Source organism: Poromitra crassiceps, assembly GCF_964638095.1.
Source record: "Poromitra crassiceps genome assembly, chromosome: 14".
Taxonomy (NCBI): Eukaryota; Metazoa; Chordata; class Actinopteri; order Beryciformes; family Melamphaidae; genus Poromitra; species Poromitra crassiceps.
In genome coordinates, this window is record NC_139633.1 from 16,049,324 (window position 1) to 16,068,238 (window position 18,915).

At 44.3% G+C, this 18,915-nt stretch overlaps 1 protein-coding gene across 1 annotated transcript in view; it reads left to right on the plus strand.

The window, feature by feature from the left end:
* Positions 1–1,134: 1,134 nt before the first annotated feature.
* Positions 1,135–18,915, plus strand: part of syt9a (synaptotagmin IXa) — a gene marked incomplete at its 3' end in the record, with an annotated part of 28,570 nt that continues 10,789 nt past the window's right edge. The window contains exons 1-3 of the mRNA XM_083650637.1: positions 1,135–1,291; positions 12,660–13,254; positions 14,130–14,685. Coding sequence (XP_083506763.1) covers positions 1,144–1,291; positions 12,660–13,254; positions 14,130–14,685 — 1,299 coding nt within the window. The 5' untranslated portion in view covers positions 1,135–1,143. The remainder of the gene's footprint in view (positions 1,292–12,659; positions 13,255–14,129; positions 14,686–18,915) is intronic.

Consider the following 18,915-nt stretch of genomic DNA (forward strand, 5'->3'; position numbering starts at 1 on the left):
TGGCTCGAACAAGCAACAGGCTGGTTAGCTCAGATGGTAGAGAACCAGACTTACAATTTAACAATCTTGGGGTTCAGGGTTCGAATCTCACCTGGAGGGAGTGTTTATTTGATAAGGATATCTTTCACTTTATATTAGGGTGCGAAAAGAGTAACTAATGGACAGGTAATGATTCAGTATTCATAAACTACTGAGTATGATGCACCACTTTACAATAGGGTACACAAAAAGATTAACTAATGATTAACTAATACATTCACGCACTGACATTTTGGAATCATTAAGTAATGATTAACTACTCTATTCACGAGCTGAAATTTAGTAATCATTAGGTACTGATTAACTACTCTACTCAGGAAATTAGATACTAATCATTAACTAATGACTACCTACTCATTAACTATGATTAACTAGTGATAAACTAATGCCAAATTTTTCATTAGCGAATGATTAACTGGCGATTAGTTAATGGTTAGTTTATCAGTAACTACTATAGGATTTGTGTACGTTATTGTAAAGTGTTACCAAAAACACTATTTCTCTAGAGCAAAGTGTTGCTACTCAACTTTCCTGAGCTTTTTTTAGGCTACAGATTGTTTTAGCAATCGGGTGCTGTTTCTGAAAGCAGAAAGATAGCCTACTACTGTAGCCTACTACTGTAGTAGTAGCCTACTACTGTAGTAGTAGGCTACTGTAGCCTACTACTGTAGTAGGCTATGACGGCTGGCCGCCCGGTGCAAAGATTCACTGTAGCGTACGAGCCCGGTTTTACAGCGCGCGCGCACATTTCAGCACCTTGGACAGCGCGGGGCGCCGCAGTGGCAATGCGTGGATTCAACCGGTGGCAAATTAGAGCAGTCGCCTAGTTTATGATGTGTGACTGAATCGTAAATGGAAAGTCTCTGTTTTCCATGCATGGAAAAGGCTATTTTCTTTCTGGATTACATGGACTCTTGCTTCTCATCCTTGCTGATACACGGCGTCTCCGTCTCCGGGTTTGGTAGGCGTGCCGGCGGATGAGCGTTTGACTGGAGAAGCCGCGTTGAGCACTGGTTGAGCAGCGTGGAATAGGCGACTCTCTTGCGGGCGGAGTGCTGTGGTGGTGCCTAAGAGACCCCCCATTTATAAGGATGCTGGTGGGAAATGCCTGGCGACAGAGATGACGAGATTTGTCAAAAGGCACTTGAACTCCTGACGGATCTTTGTTCGAAGGGGGAAGTGCAGAACGAAAACTGCCTGGATTTCATTTACTATTTCCGAGACCTCGCCAGGCCACGCTACACGGACTCAGGTGAGACATCATCAGACACGGCTTGCATTGATCTTTGGAAATGGATGTGAAAATCAAAGCATGAAAAGGCGGTTGTACTTAAGAAGCGCAACAAGTTAGACAGGTGACAAAATGGTTTTATAGGTTACAGGTGCACGCTGTCTCTCGTAGTATATTCTTTCCCCACACATCGCCTTAATTAGCCTATTTCGCAATTTATTAATTTAATTTTTGTCTCAAGGAAAACCTTCAGCTCATCGAGAACTTTCCTTTGCCACTCAACTGAAAATAGGGGAGACCGGGGCATCTTGTCACACTTTTTGCTATCATTTCAATTTCTCGGTCTCAGCCTACATCACATCACATCACATCACATCACATCACATCACATCACATCTATCTATCTATCTATCTATCTATCTATCTATCTATCTATCTATCTATCTATCTTTATATAAAAGGGAGGAAGTGGGCAATCTCTGTCTCTCTGCTCATCATCAGTGATGTCATAAGAGCACAGCGTTCAAGGCTGCAGGGCAGGTGAGGCTGCAGGGCAGGTGAGGCTGCACAGCGGCGGAGCCTAGGAATTAGCCAAGCCTAGGAATCATCATCAGTATACTGTATAAATGGGAGCTGGGGCTCTGTCTGTTTCTCTGTTTCTCTGTCCCACTGTGATTGTCCCACTGTGATGTCGTAAATCCCACTGTGACATCATCCGTGATGTCATAAATCCCACTGTGACATCATCAGTGATGTCATAAATCCCAGTGATGTCATAAGTCCCACTGTGACAGCATCAGTGATGTCATAAATCCCAGTGATGTGTGACATCATCAGTGATGTCATACATCCCACTGTGACATCAGCAGTGATCAGTGATGTCACAAAAAAGAAGTGGGAGTCTGCCTTCAGACCCCCGTCATCAGCCATGGACAGCTGAATGTTGCCAACTCCAGGACATGTGATCCAGCATCCCTGTATGCCGTCAAGGAGCAGCCAGGGCGAGGCCGCGGCCGAGCTGCGCATGCGAGCTGCAGGACCGGACTCCTCCTCTTAAAAGCCTGGGCAGCTCGCGAAGTGGGCCGCCGGTGCACAGTAGTTGGCGCACATGGGTACCAGTGCACCAACATCTGACGCCAAAGGTACATGATAAAGTGGCGGAAAATCAACACCGTGGGAGTGAGACTGGGCTGGTTTACCTGTCAAATCTTTTCACATGTGACGATTTGCCCCAAAAACACTGAGACAAGTTCTTGTCCCAGAGTGACATATGCGCTATTGCTAGCTATATCGCAAGTTAGCTTTAGTACATGACTTTGGTTTAGGTATCAAATACACCTTTTGTCTCCTGTATTCTGTGCAAAAATAATATCATTAAACATACTTATAATTTTTTTATTACATAAATAGTGCAGTTCAGTTTTTTTTACTTTTATGTTTAAAAAATATGAAAATTGTTCTGACCTCTAATTACAGACCTATGCTGCATGTCAGGAGCAAAATGACTTCAGAACAGTGAGCGGCACATGTTAACTGTTAGATATTTTCTAGATAATGCCTTCTGGTGTTAGAAATATGATCAGTGTGACAGCTTACCCGTGTGACAAGATGCCCCGGTCTCCCCTACACTTAATATATCTACATTCACATGTCATCAGCATCTGTTATAGCCTGCCTTATTGTTTTATCATCACAGGTTGATGCTGGCAGCGCCCTGCATGAAAGTGAGGCTGTGCGATTTTTACGTAGGCTCTCAGTTCTCCCCAGTGCTCAATGAGGAGACAGAAGAGCAGGAATACAATATAGAAAAACTGGATTTGTATTCTCGTCCTTGCATGAGTTTAGCTTGCACCGTTATTGGCAATGAATATCATAGCACATTACTGTAATTATTCTCTCTTGAAAGTTCACTCCATTAATTACTCGTCTTGCCCAGAGTCTACGTGAAGCATTTACTGGAGATATGTGGATATGTGCTGAACATAAATGATATCAGGCAGGGGAGCTAGGGGAGGGAGACATGCAATCTGGAACCAGCGGGCGGTTATGTTATAGCCTAACTAACCCTTTGTGTGGTGTTCGGGTCTGTGGGACCCATTTTCACTGTTTACTAAAAGAAAAATGGTGCAATTAATGTTTTGGGTTTTTTTCAACCTGAGACTCATTGGCCTTGGTTCATTTTCTGTGAAGAGCATAATGTAAAAGACCGCATTTCCATTGAGTGCACACTGTGCAGTGTGCACCCCTCTACACATTTATATTGGCTTGCCTAAAGTTTAATATCAGATCCAGCTGATACGTGTCACCCAGAAACTTGACGGCAGCCTTAATAAAAATGACAAAGGAAGTAGATGTTAGAGCCTGCGTGGGCAGAGCAGTGGTAAACACTGGCCTGGAAATTGGTGAGTCCAATACCATAAATCATCAGTCAGATACAGAAAGGTTGACCCAGAGTACAGGGTCAGATACAGTAAGGTTGACCCAGAGTACAGGGTCAGATACAATAAGGTTGACCCAGAGTACAGGGTCAACTACAGTAAGGTTGACCCAGAGTACAGGGTCAGATACAGTAAGGTTGACCCAGAGTACAGGGTCAGATACAGTAAGGTTGACCCAGAGTACAGGGTTAGATACAGAAAGGTTGACACAGAGTACAGGGTCAGATACAGAAAGGTTGACCCAGAGTACAGGGTCAGATACAGAAAGGTTGACCCAGAGTACAGGGTCAGATACAGTAAGGTTGACCCAGAGTACAGGGTCAGATACAGTAAGGTTGACACAGAGTACAGGGTCAGATACAGTAAGGTTGACCCAGAGTACAGGGTCAGATACAGTAAGGTTGACACAGAGTACAGGGTCAGATACAGTAAGGTTGACACAGAGTACAGGGTCAGATACAGTAAGGTTGACACAGAGTACAGGGTCAGATACAGAAAGGTTGACCCAGAGTACAGGGTCAGATACAGAAAGGTTGACCCAGAGTACAGGATCAGATACAGAAAGGTTGACCCAGAGTACAGGGTCAGATACAGAAAGGTTGACCCAGAGTACAGGGTCAGATACAGTAAGGTTGATACAGAGTACAGGGTCAGATACAGTAAGGTTGACACAGAGTGCAGGGTCAGATATAGTAAGGTTGACACAGAGTACAGGGTCAGATACAGAAAGGTTGACCCAGAGTACAGGGTCAGATACAGTAAGGTTGACACAGAGTACAGGGTCAGATACAGTAAGGTTGACACAGAGTACAGGGTCAGATACAGACAGGTTGGAGTTCAGTGCCTTGCTCAAGGACATTGCTCATGCATGTTTGTGTGACATTCGGGAATATTTGGGGATGGAGCACAGAATCTTGACTTGGCCACTGTGGTTCATAACGTTAAATGTCATTAATTATGGGGAAATAATATTTGCAAGGATCTGGACAGATTATGCCATGGTAGCAGAAAGATGATAAAAAGGGACAATTCAAAGTAATTGAAACACACACCCTTAGTGCTTAGGGTAAAGACACAGTGGTAGGTGAATAGTAGGGGTGTAAAAAATAATCGATTATAAGATGCATCGCGATGTGGACCTGCACGATTCTGCATCGATTCACAAATGTCAAAAATCGATTATTAAAAATAAATATATATATCAAATCAAATCAAATATAATGGAAGTACATGCAGTTGTTTATTTTAATTATGGATCATAATACAATGCAATTCTAAATGCACTTTTATTTTAAAAGTAGCCACACAGTGAGAAAAAAGAAAGTGAGAAAAAATAAATCATGTATTGGGGGAAAAAAGTGATGCATCGATTTAAGATGCATCGAGATGCATCGATAATCGTAATCGAATCGAATCGTAGCCCTCTGAATCGTAATCGAATCGAATCGTGAGGCCAGTGAAGATTCACAGCCCTAGTGAATAGTACTGCATTGATTTTTTTTTCTGTCAATTTTTCAACTTGCAGCATTCAATTACACAGTATGTCCTCCCTTCTTCATGTTGTGATGAAATAAAACTGAATAAAATGTGTACCACTAGTAAGGCACTATAAGGCACAACATGGGCACAGCATAGGATAAATCCAATTCTCGGAATCCAGAGCACTGCTGGTTTCATTCTAGACATCTAATAGGGAAAGATTTAGACCCTGGGATGCTGGGTGAATGCTATTAACTACCCGTTGATAGGAAACCAGCAGTGGGACCCCTGGATCCCAAGGACCCAGAGTAGTAGGCACCACTCACAGGATTTACAGTAACATTTAATGCTATACTGCATTAATTGTAGAGCATCAGTATAAACTAGAAAAGTGCGCTCACTAGAGTGCAGATCTCCACCAGGCACCGGTATGCCTAAGGCCAAACTGAAACCCAAGTGTGAAGGGAACCGCAACGGGAAACACCAGCGAATGGGATAACAGAGTTGGACACAACACACATTAACCTTGACTTGACACGCAAAACATACGTTTACTCTAGCGTTGTGGAGTTTGTTTGTATTTTTGGCACGTGCACGCAGATGTGCACTCCAAGGAAAGACAAGGGTGGTTTAGAGGAATTAAAACAAACAGAACAGCAGTGGTTGTTTCAAATGTGCAAGAATGTCAGCTAGCCTATGAAATGCCTTTGTCAGTTAACACATTAGTTACCGTGGCGATATAAGTGGCTCAGTTTTTGGTCAACATGACAGACAGGTGGCTAGGCCAAAACCAAGCTTAATGCAGTCTGTAGCAGCTGACACCCACTGATAGGGGAAATTTAAATCACATTAGCCTTTATTTGGACAATCACTAGTTAATATATTCATATACATTTTCATTTAAGTTACACATAGTTATTGTACATACATAGACAGAGGTCATATTCAGATAGCCTGTAGTGTACATTGGCAGCTCCTCTCTATCTCACCCTGTGCCCTGTCAGTGTCACTATGTCCCGTACAGAGCCAGAATACCAGATAGGTTGTCTGCAGATTAGCCTTCAAATGTGCATCAAGACAGATGTAATCTGATGTGTGTCCTATAAGTATCTTTGACTTTCTGTTCATTGCATGTAAGCCTGTGTATCCATTTAAGAATATACAAGAGTGCATCTCTTGGCCAAGATCTATGTTAATACATAATTTAAGACAACTTCTGACTCCTGGCTCCATCTTTTGATCATAAGTGATTTTCTTCAAGTGGTTCACACTGTTTACCTTTTGGCTGTCAATTTCCATTCTGCAACACCCACATAAGAGGTTGGGTTTGTTTTGAATCAGAGCACCTGCAGCTTATTAATGCCATATGTGATATGTTATGATCCAGCAAAGTGAGGCACGATACACGAAAGGAGGTTGAGCATACAGGCCTAAACGTGTACAGAACATAATCAGCTAATTGGCCCAGTAGAATGCAAGAATAGCTATGGTTAGACACACACACACACACACACACACACACACACACACACGCACATGCACACGCACACGCACACACACACACACACACACACACATACACACACACGCACATGCACACGCACGCACACACATACACAGAAACACTAAATAACTTTTCACTTTACCCTATGATTGTCAGCACCAGTGGCTCCCGCATTGCATTACTGTCTTTCTCTCTTTAAGCTAAGCAGGTCTGGCCTAGGATGGGAGGTTGGTGCTGGAAGTGGTGTTGGAGGACCAGTAGGAGGTGCTCTTCCCCTCTGGTCTGAATGGTCTGGTGAATAATCTGGTCTAATGAATAATCTCCCCAATGCCCCAGGGCAGAGACAGGGACTCTGTCCTGTGAGTGAGCACCGTCCTTCGGATGAGACGTTAAACCGAGATCCTGACTCTCATTAAAAAAGATCCCATCGGCACTCTTCAGCAAGAGTAGGGGTGTAACCCCGGTGCCCTGGAGGGTGTAACCCCGGTGCCCTGGAGGGTGTAACCCCGGTGCCCTGGAGGGTGTAACCCCGGTGCCCTGGAGGGTGTAACCCCGGTGCCCTGGAGGGTGTAACCCCGGTGCCCTGGATAAATTCCCACACAGGCCTTCCTTCAATCATGGCCACCTAATCATCTCTCGTTATTGACACATTCAGTCCTCAACTCTCCATTGTGACAGCTGATGTGTGGTGAGCGTTCTGGTGCAAACTGGCTGCCGTGCATCACCCAGGTGGGTGCTGCACATCACCCAGGTGGGTGCTACACATCGGTGGTGGATGAGTTGAGTTGCCTCCCCCTCCCTCCCCTGATATGTGAAGCGCTTTGAGTCTCTAGAAAAGCACTATATAAATCCAATCAATTAATTAATATGACGGCCGCTGCCTTACATTTAATACTTGTTTTTATGTATTTTATTATTTAAAGGAGAGGAGAGGGGAGGGCTCTGTCTTAGCTCTTTAGAAAACTAAAATGATTCTTTTGTGCTTTGAATGCATCATGTCCAAATTCACAACAAGAAATGTTGCGCTTAATGTCAGCGATTGTACGAACAAACAGGCACAGCAACGCCTAACCATGGCCAACCCAATTCACACACTCACACTGTGAGTAACGCACGGTAACGTCACACACTCACACTGTGAGTAACGCACGGTAACTTCACACACTCACACTGTGAGTAACGCCCGGTAACGTCACGTTATAGCAAGCGCAAAAAGCAGCGAGTAGATGTCAACAATGCGGATTTTGGATTATCATTCGCCAAAGGGGAAACAGTGCCGCCCAAGCCCAATTCCCCCTGCACAATATGCAATCCAAAACAGGCCATTTAGGGCGGAAAACTGCCCAATCTGGCAACACAAGCGAGCGACCAAGCGAGGAGTCAGGGGGAACACACAGACACACACACACTCAGAAACACACGACCGAACACATATAATCTCCTGGTGGAGATAAAGCAACTTCCAATAATTGTTTAATGACAGTTTCACTAACAAGGACCACACCAACAAACGACAATTAACAATTTATTTAAGTTTGATCGACGACGATCGAATGTGCACGATGATTCCGTTGGTGGTGAATCCATCTGCGGTGTGGGGAGGAGGTCTCTGAGGAGTCCAGCCCAGACGCCCGCCCCCGACAGAGCCCTTACTTCTAATGACCTGTGCAAGAAGACAGAACGAGTGGGAGACGGAGATAAGACAGGAGAGAGATGAACACAAGAGGTAGGGGGGGGAGGGGTGCTGAATTCGAGAGCCGAGAGGAGTTAGCGGGTTAGGTGAGGTCAGAGCAATTTAGAGAGAGAGAGTGGACTGCAGGTCCAAAATGCGTGACTCATTAGCCAGTGAATAGCCAAGAAGGGGTCTCGCACTACTTTTGAATGCTAAAATAAAGCTGATAATGCACAATTTGGTTCTTAAAAAAAAAAAAAAAAACTTTCATAGTACATCACAAACTGTAAATTTTGCTGCAACTCAACAGTGCTGCTTAATCCAGAACCATACTTCCTGGAACTCTTGAGAATAAAAAATGGGTCCATTGGAGTCACGACTCTTCTATGGCTCTGGGTGAGGTTATATAGGATATTTGGTACACCTGGGGAGGTATGGCTGTGAACACTTGATTGATTGTGTGGTCCTGCTCCTGAAACTTGCTTTCTAAGCTTCCATTAAATTAAATACATACTGTTGTTGCATGTGGGATAACAAAAAATAACATACATGCAACTACTGTAATACAAGTGCTATACCAAAACTGGAAATCATACTATGTGGAATAGTGTTGAAGACTTCAAGGCTCATGTGACTCCTGGTCAGTGGGGAGTGGGGGGTGGCATGGGTTGGAAGGAAAAGAAAATGGAGGAAAAAGTGAACATTGTCATTTATGACCCTGGTCTGCATGGAATCTGTCCTGGTCTTTCCAGCTGACCCCTTCTCAAAGCAGAACCTTTTTGTATTAGCTTATCAGATTGTGCCAGGACTGGATATAGAATAGGTCTATCATGTTCACCATGGGAAACACCGCCTTGTGCAATGCACAGAAAGAGGCCTAAAGCAACACAGCCTAAACGTGCATCATGATATATTGCTGTGGTAAGGCTTTCACAGTGTTGTCAAACTCTGCAGGATTTGGCAAATAGCAACATCACAGGAGCTGGACGTTCTAAATATTGCCTTTTCAGCACGGCGCTACCTCCTACTCGACTGCACCTTTGTGCTCTAAAATTGGTCCACTGGCTTTGTTGTGATGCAGTCTCTCTGTGAATCCTTCCAGATGTCTATAGATTGTTCTGGGCCCGGGCAGCACCGGGGCAGCCTGCCAAGCTAACTGTGGGCTCCGAGATCAATGTCCTCAGATGTGGGGCCCTTCAGTCTCCCCACATTATTCCCCAAAAGCACGCAGGTAGAAATACTCCAGTATCTCAGAGCTCGATAATGACCGTTGGGCTAAATGCTTGTGAGTATACAGTCCTGTATTTGGCAGTGATGTTGGCTGTGGAGTCACAGATCCACATTGCTTACAACATACACAGAAATGTGCAGAATATGTGTCATTTGCAGTGCTTTGTTTGTGAATACATTCATTTGACAGCCTTTCCAGATCTGTTTTCGAATGACACCAATATTTGAGGGTGACAGGAGATAGCTTCCTTAGTTAACCTTTTGACGTCAAGTATACCTTTACTTACATCAGATGTGTAGCACAGCTTGCCAATAGGGTTTCAGGATGATTCCTTGGTTGCATAAGCTGTTCTGTGATTTTCGTTACACCCGAAGAACTCCTTTGTCCCTCACATCAGTCAGAAAGTGGTGGCATCATTACAAACAGACTCAGATCACAAGCAATTCGGAAATGTCATATAGCTCATGGAAGGTGACAGGAGGTTTTTGAATAACATTGTGTGAATACTACACATGTAATACTATACTACTGTAATTGGCATAATTAGAACAACAAACGTTGACTTTTAAGAATTACAGTGACACATCTTACTGTGTATTCTATGGAGATTAGAGATTAGAAAGGATGAGAGCAAGGGCAACAGATACATTGAGAGGATAAAGAGTGCATAGTGTAATATTTGCATATGCAAATATATGTGCATATGCATATTATGCAAATATTGCATATGTAATATTTTTACACAAACTTTTGTAACAGATTCATCATGCCGGCTTCACAACAGCAATATATATATATATATATATATATATATATATATATATATATATATATATATAAATAAGCAATATCACACGAGAGGGAGTGCTGTTGTTGGCTAATATCGGCATTCGGCACTGCTGTGATTCGGTCGTAGGCACTGCTGTGATTATCTTCGGCACTCGGCCTGCGGCCTCGTGCCTACGACCGAATCACAGCAGTGCCGATATTAGACAACAACAGCACGACCTCGAGTGTGATATTGCTTTTATACAACAGTTCTATTAAACAAAGCAGATTAAAAAATTACAAAAAGCTGAGAAAATATATGATTTCTCTATTTATTCCTCCGCCAACAAAAATAGTTCCCTCAGCTTTCTACTTTGCCGAAAATGTAGCCTAATCAGCCTAATTAACTGCAGGCTGTCTACTTTACTACTGTCTACTCTACAGCTGTGAAGTGTTTTGTTGATTACAGCAGCTGTGAAGCGGAGTGATCTACACCCAGTGAAGCGCCAGTGCATTATCATGAAATATTGGCACTGGTAGGATCCCTCTTGTCCAATCAAATTGCCCGGCCGGAACTACCTGTTGTACAGTATAAATATATATATATCCTATATATACTCTATATATATCCTATATATACCCTATATATCCTCTTTGCTCTTTATATCGAACAAAGGGGCTGATCTGGGCCCAGCACCGAAGCCATTAAAACCTCTTTAAGATGATTAAAACAGGACAATATGTGACATGTTAGTGATCATCTTACCACATTTTATTGTATTTACCATTATCTACTGTTTGCAATGCGCAGCTCTCTGAACTGTTTTATCCCTCCAGTGGATGTATGTTTTTGAGATTTAATTAAGATGCAGTCAGTGAGCATCTGTGAGACTACCATATCGCCCATGAGCAGACGACGTTGTGCAAAAGATAACAGTTACTCATGTTACACACTGCATTCAGTTCCGCTGCTATCTCCTCGCTGAGTGATTACATAAATCATCACTTCACCATTTCCTTGGCCTCATAAAAACTCAAGCATTCATGACTACAAAGTAGATGAGGAGTGGAGGCATGGCATATATAATGTGTATGTATGTTATGTTGTTGTCCAACCCACTACACTGAGAGATATATTATATTCCAAGAAATGATCTCATCAAAGAAAATGTACTTTATACCATCTTGATTCAGTCAGTAATGTGGTCTACTGACTACATTAGATACTACCTAACCTCCTGGCGTCTATGAACACAGTTGATTAAAAGCACATGGAGAGATGGATCGGACACATAGCAAACATTGCCGTGTCTGAGAAACATCTCCAGGCAAATTGTCATGGCAAACCACAATGCATGGTTTTTAGTCAACAGAAAAACAGACTTACATTCTGGAAATTGCCTTCATAATCGTATTTAAATTATGTCATAAATGACTTGCCGTTACATCATATCTCAGGCAAGCTGACATAAGGATGGAATTCATATTCATAGATTTAAACCGTGGTTTATATAAAGGCTCTATCTGCATGGTGCTGCATGGCGCGGGGCTTTGCACCAGCGAAGTGACATTTTCATTTTGGTGCAGAGCGTCTCTTTCTCACCTGCACCCGTCTCATATTTCTATGACTCCATGTGAACATGATTGTGCTGAAGCCCCAGCATGTGGGTGTGTCAGTCTATGATCTATGGAAGCGCATCGCATAATATCATCCATGTCAAATGGCCATGTAATCCTACAATTGAATTTAAATTTGCCTCAAAATTGAGTGAGTGAGCCTAAATGAATTTTGGCTCAAAATCCAAACTCAATAATGTAATTTGCATTTGACATTTCCTATACTAGTATTGCCATTTCATTTAAAGAGATTTACACACTTTATTTGTAGCTTTATTGAAATGATGATGCAAATTGGAAAATTAAAACATGTTTTCCCAACTGCATAGATATGTTTCATGTGATTATGCAATAATGTTGTCAAAAGGACATTTGATATGTCATTCAGTGATTTTAATATCAGCTGATGACAAGATAACTCTTAAAGCTGTGCATAACCTTCAGAGAAATTGTAGACTACCGGTACTTAATACAGTATATAATATGACAGAGTAAAAATGACTTTCTTCTGATGTCAATGATACTGCTGCTGCTTAAGGTGGTGATGGTCACAGACTAAAGGACTGCCTGTGATATAGCGTTGCAGCAATGCCAAACAGCCAACAGCACTATCACGTCACCGCTGTTGGCCACACGTCTGATCCTTATTTCCTGTTTCTTTTGTCCTCTCAACCTATCAGATTTATCGGTGAGCCTACTGTCGCTGGTGGTCACTGCCTGTGGCCTGGCCCTGTTTGGAGTGTCCCTCTTTGTCTCCTGGAAGCTCTGCTGGATACCATGGAGGGAGCGCGGGGTCTCTCCCAACACCAAGGAGGCCCATGGGCACCTCAACCCCGCCCTGAGCCCCCCCCATCCCCTGCCGTGCCAGCCCCCACCCCGGCAGCCTGTTGTCGTTTACCCCGCCGTGGACCCCCCCGCCCACAACCGCCGTGAGTCCTCCTCGCACTGCTCTGCCCCCACCAGAGAGCCCACCCCTATGGCGTCGGTGCTGTCGGTGGAGGCTCCTGTGACTCCTGTGTCATCGCCACCGCCCGTGGTCATGCCCCCACCCGGGGTCATGCCGCCCCCACCCGGGGTCATGCCGCCCCCACCCGGGGTCATACCCCCACCAGAGGCATCGATGAAGATCAGCCACACATCGCCAGACATCCCGCTGGACGCCCACCAGAGTCATCATGCCCACCGAGAGAACGGCGTTCACAGTCACACCAACCCACGTATGCAGAGACAGACCACGCAACCCCCGCCCTCCGGTCACTCAATGTCTGAAATTGGGTATAACATCAGTATAACCTTCTTGCTGATTTCTTTGCTTTTGTGGGAACGAGATGTTTCCTTTGGTGTGTAACCCATTATGATGATGAGAAACTTGTCTCCTTTCTGCCCCTTTTCATACTGTATGCTCTACTGCATATCTCTACACATAATTAAGCATCTTAGAGGTAATTTACACCTGGCATTAACATGTGTTTTCTGTCATCAGATTGCAATCAGATTGTACTTGACCACTTGAAAGTACAGGCGTAAACGCTCCCAAGACACATTGAAGACGGTTTGCAATCTGATCGGCCTAAAGCACCTCCGGAGGTGGTCAGGGATGCATTGTGTACACATTGAACACAAGTGTAAATGCAATGTGTCCTCTCAATCGGCATACAGCAACTTTATACGGATTGAGAGGACACCCATTTCTTTCATATCTTTCAGATTGCAATCTGAAGGCAGAAAATGCATGTTAATGCCAGGTGTAAATGGAATCTTAAAGGCATACTATGCAGGATTTGTTGGTTGCTGGTATCAGACACCTCCTCAACCTTTGAATGAGTACTGGCTGCAGACTCTGCACATTGTTATTGGCTGGGTGCTACAAATCCCAAATTGGGTCTACTACCCAAAGGCTGCCACCCAGAACACTAGGGATTGTTCCAGACCACCAAAACAAAATACGAAAATACAGGCAGGGAGGGGGGAGCTCTTCAGATAAATACACCACCACACACTTCTAGTGGGCGATGAAGTGATGACTGAGGGGATATTTTTTTAATTAGTCTATACATTGTTTTCTTTTTTCTTTTACCTTTTAGGAAAATGCTGCATAGTCTGCCTTTAATCTCCCAATATTGATTTTTCTCTGTCCTTCGTTTTTACAGACAAGGGTCTATTCGCAGACATATGAACCTGTCCAACCCAGACTTCAACATGGCCCAGTTCCAGAGGCAGGATTCGCTCACTGGAATGGGTCTGGGCCTGGGCCGCCTCAAGCCGGAGCTCTATAAGCAGCGCTCGCTAGAGGGGGACGAAGGCGGGCGAAGAGGGAGGGGCTGTGGACGCCTCCACTTCATCCTCAGATTTGATTGTGACCAGGAACAGTTAATAGTTAAGATCCACAAAGCGGAGGACCTGCCAGCCAAGGACTTCTCTGGTACCTCTGACCCTTATGTCAAGATATACCTGCTGCCCGATCGTATGACCAAGCACCAGACCAAGGTGCACCGCAAGACGCTGAACCCCGTGTTCGACGAGGTCTTCCTGTTTCCTGTGGTGTACTCTGAGCTGCCTACACGTAAACTGCACTTCAGTGTCTATGACTTCGACCGCTTTTCACGCCATGACATCATTGGCCAAGTGGTTGTGGATAACTTCCTGGATCTGGTGGACTTTCCCCGGGAGACAAAACTCTGCCGGGAAATCCAGTACGTCTCCTCGGTGAGTCGGCGCTTCTTCTGGACAATCACGTCAATGTATGTTTAGTTAGATATGCTGAGTAGGCGTTCATTTATAAAGGTTAGATTTCAAAGGATCATCAAATGTCTGTCACGATGGTGCTTGGATGTGTACAGTAGATGTTGTTGGAGTTACTGTTGTAGTTTCATTTGGAGCTAGAGCGTTTGTTTTGTCCTTCATTTCAGCATGAGGTGTCTGATAAAGACAATCTCCCCAATACCCAAGTGTGTCTGGGTAGACGAGAGTAGAAATGACTGCTTGCAAATTATCTGAGCTGACAGCTCTGGATAAACGGGAGAGGAATTAGATGTTGAGTTGGGTGAATAGATCTCACTTTGCGCGGGGGGATTTCTCCTGACTTTGTTCTGTCTTAACAGCTCCCTGTGCTGCCAAGATTGAGGCTTTTGAAGCACGAAGCAAAGTGCTTGATCAATATGACGTACCCCTATAGCTATAGGTACTGTATCTCCGCCGGATCAACTGGGATACTGATGGTTTTGAAATAATTCACAGGCGGGATAAACGCAAATGTCGCTGACAGACTGACGGAGTTGACGGAGATGAAGTTACACCATATTGGTCGAACTACTTTTAGTCCTTAACTCTCTCCACCATGATAGCTGGTGCGTGGTGAGCGTTCTTCTGGTGCAAACTGACTGGCGTGGCGGCGTGGGTGCTAACAGTACACATCATCAGTGGTGGACGAGTTGAGTTCCTGTCCCTCTGTTGTTGTTGTCGCCACCCCCCCCCCCCCCCCCCCCTCACACACACACACACACACGCCAATCAATCCAATCAATTATCGATTTTTGCTCGACCTCTTAAAGGGTCGAGCATAAAATGACACTCAATAGCAAGGTGGATTGCATAAGAGTATGGACTATTCACAGGGAAAGTCTGTTCATATAGATCTGTAGGTTCCTATGACCTTGTTACGTCTTGCAGCTTCCTACGGTAATGAGGTTACAGTAAAGAGAGATGCAGTATTGGCTGTGAATCCCTGAAGGGGATTCTCAAAGAGCAGCATGTTAACATATGAATGAGCTTGAGCTGTTGTATTTCCAAATCTGAGATACGGATCCTCCTTATGATTTATGAAAAAACAACTGCTTCTTTATGTATGCACCTCGTGTGGCTCTTCTTGTTCACATGTGTTGCTATCCTTGTTATTCCTGCCGTTTGGCAGTCTTGCTTTCCCAGAGCATAGATACACCAAAGAGGCATTTTTGTCATCATCTAGATTCTAGAATAGGAAGAATTATTGAATTCAGATGATTTTGCCTCTGCTACATTCATAATTTGTTGCTACCTACACTCGTGTGGATGTGTGGCCATGCATGCTCATATAGTTACAGGGTTAGGAGGAGTTAGAAGTTGCCAAGAATTCTCCAATCAATTTTATTGAGTTAGTTTGGTAGTGATTTTTATATCGTGTTGTATGTTGTGAATATATGGTTTGCATAATTGTACCTCTACCTCAGCCATGTTCTGTACTTGATTTTCTTCCAGGTATAAGAAGATGCAGCTAATCCTTTTATCCTTCCTCTTGCTGATCAGTGAAATTCAGGGCAAATTGCACCCGTTTATTTTTTTATTTTTACAGTGCAGTGCAGCGACCAGGACACATACCCTTAATCCGGCTTCCCACCCACAAACAATGCCTGTATGGACGCCCGACCAAGCCGGAGGTAACATGGGGGCGCGAACCTGCGGCCCTGTTGGGAGGCAGGGAATCTACCGCTACGCTACCCGTTGATTTCTTTTTTAAACTGTGATTTCAATGGCTAGTGGGGGATTTGCCCCCTCAATTGTATCTTCTGGCCACCCCCCCCCCCTCCTCCTCTTCTACTCCCGGCGCAACATTGCTGGGATGATATGAAACTAGAAGACCTAAGGAATCCATTGGTACCATCCATGTCATGCTAGGGAAGGGGGTGCAAAGTGCAATAATGGTATGGCCATTTTCAAATTGCCCCCCTCACAATTTTTAACTGCCCCCTCAGTCACTTCATCCTGGAGCCGGGCCTGGGAGGAGGCAGCTTGGGAGTGAGGACAACATGCTGATGAAAATCACAGTAGATAGTTTGTGTCAATGTGTCAGACATCTGACTGACCTATTGACAGTGACAGAATGTGGATTTGTGGTGGGGTAATGTTGCCACTTGAGTCCTTCATTATTGATTATTGATCAACCTTTGATGCCCACTTGCCCAGCTATAGATGATGTGATGTGACAAGCGAGTGGTCAGTGGTGAGTGGTCACTACTAAGTGTCTCAGTTTCACACTTACTCAGCTCACACACAGTTATGCACAAGCGCTTTCTCACACATCTGCACACACACATGCGCACAAGCAGGCACATACTCACACACAAGCAAATGACATTTAGACACAAGTAGAGAGGTAGATAGCCTCGTTAACTTATGCTGCATATCGCCCATTTGTCATAATCATTGTACAGAGTCCTTGACTTAATTTATAGGGACTGCAGAATGATCATTAAAACATAATTGCCTGTGGGACTGGCCATATGGTTTGTTTTATTACCATATTTGTTTCGCCCTGCAAAGTTGATTGTATATTGATGGAAGATAGCGTGCCTTTTTTATGATTTTGAGCTAAAAATGCAATGACAATAAATTAAAAAGAATAAAGCATGATGATGAAAGAAATGCTCGCTCATGCAGGGCTTTTGGGGCTCTGCAGACTAAAGAATGCAAACCACAATTCATTCACCTCAGCAGTGTATTTGGCAAAAAGTTACACACGTGCGCGTGCACAAACACACACACACACACACACACACACACACACACACAGAGAGAGCGCACTGTAAAAACAATACTATAAATACTAATGTTTCTCCCCTCCATTGTTACAACACAACATACATGGTATGGTAGCAACCAATGGCAAAAGCTGTATCAAGCAGTAAACCTACAAAGGTTGGTCCATTTGGAACATTTAGAAAGGGACTGCAATTACTCTCAACGATGCAACGGTTCCCTGCCCACCAATACGAGGGTCGTAGGTTTGAGTCCCTGTGTTACCTTGGTCTGGCGTCCATGCAATTGGTTGTGTCTGCGGGCGGGAAGTCGGATTGAGGGTATGTGTCCTGGTCACTGCACTAGCGCCTCCCCTGTTCAGTCGGGCACCTAACGCGCTACGTCCTGCCGCTGAAACGTCTCGCTGTCATCTGAAAAGAAGCGGCTGGCGACTGCACATGTATCGGAGGAAGCATGTGCTCGTCTACAACTCGGTAGATCGGCAATGCCTACACAATTCTTTTATTAACTAATGCTTTGGTGTATGGGGTTTAAGAATGTCTCCTCTCTCAGCTGAGAGCACTGATTTCATCAATGGCTGAGGGACAAGAGGATCAAGGCAAATCCATTAATGAATTTTCTAATTGAAAGTTAATTGCAGAGCACAAAATGACAATGGCAATCTTAATGACATATTGTATCAATAGTTATCTTTTGAGAGAATTGGTATGAGAGATCAGCTATAAATTTTACAGTGCATTGTTGAAAGCTCTTTAAAATCCTTCACTAGATCATTTAGTCAGACACAGAAATTTTGTGTCTAATTTTAGTGTCTATTCAGCCCGTTCTCTTCAATAGACATACAAATAACATGACTTTCCACTTTCAAATGACCTGCAGTAAATATGCCAAACGTTCTAATTGCGTGCAGTCGGTACGCCAAAGACCCTCTCAACGTGACCACCAGAGGTCGCCGTGAGTCTGAAGTAGGGAGACGGGGTGCGTTGGGTGGGCCTTACGATGGAGCCAGTTTGAGTCCTGCCAAATCATCCCGTTTTAACCAAGTTGTTTTAGTTGCCTAAACTTAACCAGGAAACAGCCTCACGGCACCGATGACACCGAGCCTCCCCCACCGTCGCGCCCGGGCCGACCGTGGCTTGACTCGCCACCGGAGGCGGCTTGCGGTGGCTCCATTTGCCGGGCAGGGGCGGCGTGAGCACACCGGTCTAAACGAAGCGTATCAACTGCACGCAAAATGTTACGTTGGCGTACACACAGTGTCGGTATTTTGAAAGTGGAAACCTGTGTTATTTGTACGCCATGGGCTGAGACCGGGTCGGTCTATTCCCGGTTCTCACCTCCTTAGTGGAAGTATTTTCAGAGCAAGCGATAATTTGAGCTTTTGCTTTCCTACGGCTGAACAGAACTCGTCATCTCTGGTGAAGT